The following is a 6,047-nucleotide window of genomic DNA, read 5'->3' on the forward strand; positions in this document are numbered from 1 at the left end:
ATATATAAACTTTCATCTCCTTGAACAGCTTGTTCCAGTTCAGTGTTGCAGGGAGCTGGTGCCTATCTCCAGTTGGACCAGCGTATGTGCCAGAAGGACACATAGTGACAAATATCCCTTCACACAGAAGGATTTAGAGCAGCCAGTTAACTTAGTGTGCATGTTTTCAAAATGTTGGAAGAAATGGGAGTGCCTGATGAAAACCCACACATGCAAGGAATAAAACATGCAAACTCCATGCAGAAAACACCCAGCCAGGAGTTAAAACGGCAACTTTTTGCTGCGAAGCAACACTTCTAACCAACTGGATCACCATGCAAACCCATCAGGAAAGGCTCTTTCTAAACACCATAGAACTGATCATAACTCCTCTGTGCCTGACTTTCCTTGAAGTACCAGACTGACTCTGTGATGATCAGATCAAAGTTGTATACTGAGATCTCACGGTCACTGTCCTGTGAGTTTTGCAACTGGATATGCTCAAGTATTGCTTTAGACAGAAAAACTCACTTGTCAAACAAAAAATAAATAAAAATGTCTAATTTGAAATCATAGCAGTATTTAACATATTTTATGTATTTTCTAATCAGTGAATTTCTTTTTAGGATTAAAATAAATTGGTTAGTTTAAAAAAAACAAAAACGCATACTGTGACCTTCCACTTTAAACACATTTTGTTGCTGTTTTGAAGAGGATCTAAGCAAAGATAGCTGCTGTTTTAAAAGAGGGACATCTTGTGCTGATAGTTAGTTATTACATGTGACTTTTAATTTAGATCTTTATAATGGAACGTGCCACTCAGTTGTATTGCTTTTATAAAATGTCCTCCTACACATGAAACTGATAAACACACTAAAGTTCTTCAACACACTATGGGAGCTCTTGTTGGTGCTGTGTTCATTTAACTGTAAATATACATTTCTCATGGTTTAATAGTAAATGGACTGTATTTACTTTGTATATAGCACATTTCTATCTTATCAAGATACTTAAAGTGCTTTACACTACAATCTGTGCCCTCATTTACCCATTCATACAGCACTCTACTAGATCTATACAGAGAATAATCAGCGTTTTATCACATTCATACACCGATGGGACACACATTGGAGGCAATGAGAGGTTCAGTGTCTTGCCCAGGGACACTTCAGCAGCATGTGACTGCTGGTGGAATCGAACCCCAACTCTTGCATTGGAGGACGACTGCTTTAACCACTCAGCCACAACGGCCCCAGTAGTGAGAATAATTAACCTGCATGCCTTCTCCTCTTTTTATAATGTATCATTTTGGCCAAATATCTCACTGTCAGTACCAGGGGTGTCAAACTCACTTACAAATGTGGGCCAAAATTAAAACCTTTTTCAAACTAAGAGCCAATTTCAGAAACTACATTAACTCAAATCAGATACCCAACATCTTTTCTTGGTCACAGGTTCCTCAGCAAGAGTTTGATTGGCCTCATTTGATCTCTGTTGTGCTTTTGATGTCACAATCAAAGATTACTGAAAAGATTCAAGAGATAGAAGTATTTTACATTTCTCATATCATCTTGGGGGCCAGATATCAACGAGGGCCACGTTTGGGCCCCAGGCCTTGAGTTTGACACATATGGTATAGTATGATGAAGACAGATGTAGCACTCAGTTATGTAGGAATGTTGTTACCTCATAGTTTGCTTCTGTTCCAGGGAGAATTGTCTGATAACTGAGCTGTCAGTTTATAAAAGAGTTAAAAACTTAACAGAAAAGGTTATATATTATTACAGAAATTTGCCTGCAGGACGTGATGTTTGCTCTTTTCTGCTCAGTTGCTTTCTATAAAATAAGATACAAGTTACTTTTTTTTTTTTTTTTTTGCGTAGTTTTACTTTAAAAGTGTGAAAATGTCTTTCGTGGACTTCCTGACCATCAGAACAGTTTTTAATATCGCTCTGCAAATATCCATGCAGAAGTGATCTTTTGTGCAGAAGCTCTCATCTCTGCAGAAGATCTGCCCCGTTCCATCGCGTCTTGGTTGTTTCTCCGATTAACGTTCTCCTGGTCCGGTCTGTGAGTTTTGGTGGACAGCCTTCTCTTGGCAGGTTTGCTGTGCTGGCATAATCTTTCCATTTTATAATAACTGAGTCAGTAACGCTCAGTGGGTTGGGTAGCAGTAAAGGTGTCTTCAATGCTGAGAAATACAAGCTGCAACTTTGACAGCACGCAGTACTACCAGGGAGGTGTCTGATTGGTCCAAAACTTATCCCACAGTGGAACAATGACCCTGAACACACACAGTTTTTATTAGGAGCAGAAGAAGAACAAAAACCTGGAACTTCAGCATTTCTTCTTTATTTTCATATGTTTACATAAATGACATGTTATATAAATAATTTATGCATAATATATATTTATAAAATGACATGTAGCATTTAATTTTGAAAATTTTAAACCACAAGAATTGAGGTTAAACCACAAGTGGTATCATTGTGTTTATTCTTTCCAATTGGCAGCTTTGTTGCTAAAAGGTATTTTTGTTGCCACACTGTGTTTCTCGGTGTTTGGTGTCCTAATCAAACTAGATTTGTCTGCATGGGCTCCATAAAAGTCATCAGCAGCAAATACAGATTCCTCAAGACTTGTTAAGAGTCGTACGAAGTTTTAAAACAACCTGTGCTCGTTTATATTTTTTACAACTTGTTTTTTTATTTTTCCCATCATTGCACAGATTTTTTTTCTTCTTACTGTCGTTGTCTCATCCTCATGCAGACAAGTTGAGCACCTCATCTATTTTCCAATACTTTTTTTTTTATTCATACAAAATACCATTACAGTTTGAAACCATTTAGTCACTAGCATGCCAAGTAAAGGAAGCTTTTCTTGTATCGTTGATATGTTTAGATGTAATAAACACGTGAAGCCACACAGAGGCAGTAAACCTTTAAAGTTCAGAGAATTTTCTTTCTCTACTTGCTTGGAGCTTTTTGTTTTACATTATTGCACATGTTAGGGTAATGACAAATCTGTGTGAAGTTCTTCTCCCACAGATGTTTCCATGGGTCTTCTCGCAGCCTGTTCAAAGAAGGCAGGATCTGTCCTCAGGATGAAAAGAGCTGGAAGGAATTTTAAGAAAGTCTGCGCGTAAATTGATATAATCTGTTTTTTTCTTTCTGAGAGGATGTTTTCTTTGCATTAAGTTACGAGCTAAAACTTTTTAGTTGTGCTGAACTGTACACCTCCTTTACGAAGAATTCAAACTGTCTCCCGAGGAAGTGGGAATTTCAAGTCCTGACAAGACATCATGTGGGAGGTTTGCAAGCAGGCTGGTTTCCAGAACCTCTCAAGGCTTTTCAGGCAGCTTCTCACACATATAAAAACAAGTTAATATTAAAATTGTGCTCTAGGTTTAGAGTTACCCAAACTTTAATATGAACAGTATGTGCACGCTCATCTAAGCAACAAGAATTAGGTTTTAAAAAGTGAGCATCATAATTGGTTTTTGGAGTTATTTAAATAATTTCTTTGATTCTGATGCAAAATTATCCAAGAAATACAGACTGAGGAAAAGTTATGCATGTTGTTGCTTCATTCGTGTATAAATCTGTTTGAATTGTTTTCTGTAACCATTTCCTTTTTTTTTTTTTGTTGCCAACTGTTACTTCCCAGGTTTCAAAATATAAGCCTCTCCTGCATATTGTGCAATGTTTGATGGAAGTGTGTAGTTTATCGACGCCCCACTGACAACCCAACAGTACTTAGCATGCATGTTTTCCACCTTGAGTATTCATTTTGTTGCATTTTCTGGCCAACTGCACAATGAAAGCTGCAAGGGATCAGTTTAAAAAGTGGGCTCGGAAAATGTTGTGTGGATCCTCACTCAGCTAAAGTCTTTAAAATTACAACAAGATTTCTAGCACTGTATCATCTCACAAACTGGCTGTTAATACCCATTAAAAAAAAAAAAAATCATGCTATCTGACTGTTTTTCTCATAAACTCATTTTTTCAGCCGTCCAAAGATGGCCTTGAAGAGCAGCTAATGTGCTTTTCTTTTAGTCGTTGTTAAATGAACTGATTTGTTTGCAGGATTTTCAGAGAGTACTTCCAAGATTGGTAGGAACAATGATGCTAGCCCATTTGTAAATAACTGGAATGAAAAGTAAAGCAGAACCAAGAACGGACACCAGAAGGAAAGCCCACAAAAACATTCGATCCAGGACCTGGGCAACAAACTTCCAGTCCTGCACCACCTGTAACAGAAACAAATTAATGCCAGACCTTAAAATATCCTCAACAGACAGAGAAATGTTTGTTTAGGCCAGATCTAAATAATCTGTGTGATTCGTCAGTTTCCATCAGCGATTTGTGATGTTCATGTTGTTTGCAATATTCTGTCAGTCAAAATAAATAGTTCAAACTTACCTCTCGGACTTGATTTTCTTTAACTACATGCATGGTTATGTAGCGAATAGACTCCAAAGCTGCTTGGAGGTTGTGCTGGGTGAAGAGGGGTGGTCTGAACTCGGGTCCTGGCTCCTGCATCCTTCTTGCTCCTTCGGTTCTTCCTGCTCCGGCCACTCCAGCTGTTGCGTAACGGTCCACATGGCTGCGCATGCACAGCAGTTTAGGTAGCCGATGTAGGAAAATTCTTCTCACCCATGGTGCCATGTTAGTATGTGTGGAAGAAGAGCGATGGTGGATGTTAATGGCGAAAACAGTGATGACAATGGAGAGTGTGACAAATATCATGGTAAAAACCAAGTACTCCCCGATGAGAGGGATTGCCTTCGAAGAGGACGGGATGATCTCTTCAATGACCAAAAGGAAAACGGTAAGTGACACCAGCACTGAGGTGCAGAGAGAGATTTTCTCACCACCGTTTGAGGGTAGATAGAAGACAAGAATGGTGAGGAAGGACAAGCCGATGCAAGGGATGATGAGGAAGAGGGTGTAGAAAAGAGGCAGCCTGCGAATAATAAAGAAGTAGGTGATGGTGGGATAGAAAGTGCTGCTATCAGTTCTCAGACCACGGCTGCCTGTGGCCTTCACTATCTCCCATTCACCATTGTCAAAATAGTCCTGCTTGTCCACATGGAAGTCCTCCAGGATGATGTCCACCTGTTAAAACACAGCAAGGAATCTCATGGCAGAAACTTGTCATGATGGATGCTTGTACACTATGGACACTTTGGATGTAGATACTCACCTGGGAGCCATCGTAGGTCCAGGATCCGAACTTCATTGAACAGTTCTGGAGGTCAAAGGGGAAGAAGGTGACATCAATGGTGCAGGCTGACTTGTAGTTGGCTGGTGGAGTCCATGTTATGGTGCCATCGTACTTAACAACAGCCTTGGTGATGGTCCCTTCAAAACGTCCATCTGAACTGTTGACAGAAATTTGCCCGGGTTTCAGGTGTTTTATTGTCCATGTTCTTGCTACTTCACGCAATGCTACAAGTTTCTGTAAATATTTAGAAGCTTTTTTGATCAAGTCCCACATGATAATAGACATGGAGCAAAAGCATTCTAAGGTTCTAGACAAGGGGTCTGTAACCTGCGGCTCTTTGATTCCTCTGCAGAGGCTCTTTGACCAAAATTAACATAAAAATGAAGTTTATTGGTTGTTGTACTAACAAGAAATGGCTAGTTTTAGCAGTTTTCCAGTCATTTCTTTTGCCAACATGTGAATGATAGTACTAACACAAGGAGTACAACTTGTTGACTACATCATGCTAGTAGTTTGTTAGCCACTTCTTTTGGATCACTTCCAGCCTTACTGTGTGATCTTTTTCTCAAATCTACCAATTTGTTTGGCAGAATACCTTTAAGGCAAGTTGCTGAGAAGAAATATGGTAGTCAACTTGATAACAATAAAAATTAAAGAAACAATGAAGTCAAAGTAAATGGAAGTATTTATTTTCATTTTAAAATTCAATTATGTGTCCATCAAACTGGCCTAATGTTTAACTTTATGCTTTATTACTTCATAACAGGATACTTTATGAATTGTTTCCACAATTAAAAAGAAAACACACACAAGCCTGCATATTTGTTTGAATTTTTATAAAA

General features: G+C 38.7%; 1 protein-coding gene across 1 annotated transcript in view; it reads right to left on the reverse strand.

Annotated features, from left to right (window-relative positions):
* Positions 1–3,588: 3,588 nt before the first annotated feature.
* Positions 3,589–6,047, reverse strand: part of chrna5 (cholinergic receptor, nicotinic, alpha 5) — a 10,237-nt gene continuing 7,778 nt past the window's right edge. Inside the window, exons 5-7 of the mRNA XM_037690881.1 lie at positions 5,185–5,362; positions 4,401–5,096; positions 3,589–4,228 (exon numbers count right to left, since the gene is read on the reverse strand). Coding sequence (XP_037546809.1) covers positions 4,070–4,228; positions 4,401–5,096; positions 5,185–5,362 — 1,033 coding nt within the window. The 3' untranslated portion in view covers positions 3,589–4,069. The remainder of the gene's footprint in view (positions 4,229–4,400; positions 5,097–5,184; positions 5,363–6,047) is intronic.

This window comes from Nematolebias whitei, chromosome 2 (assembly GCF_014905685.2).
Source record: "Nematolebias whitei isolate Nwh7 chromosome 2, NemWhi1, whole genome shotgun sequence".
In the NCBI taxonomy this organism is placed as follows: Eukaryota; Metazoa; Chordata; class Actinopteri; order Cyprinodontiformes; family Rivulidae; genus Nematolebias; species Nematolebias whitei.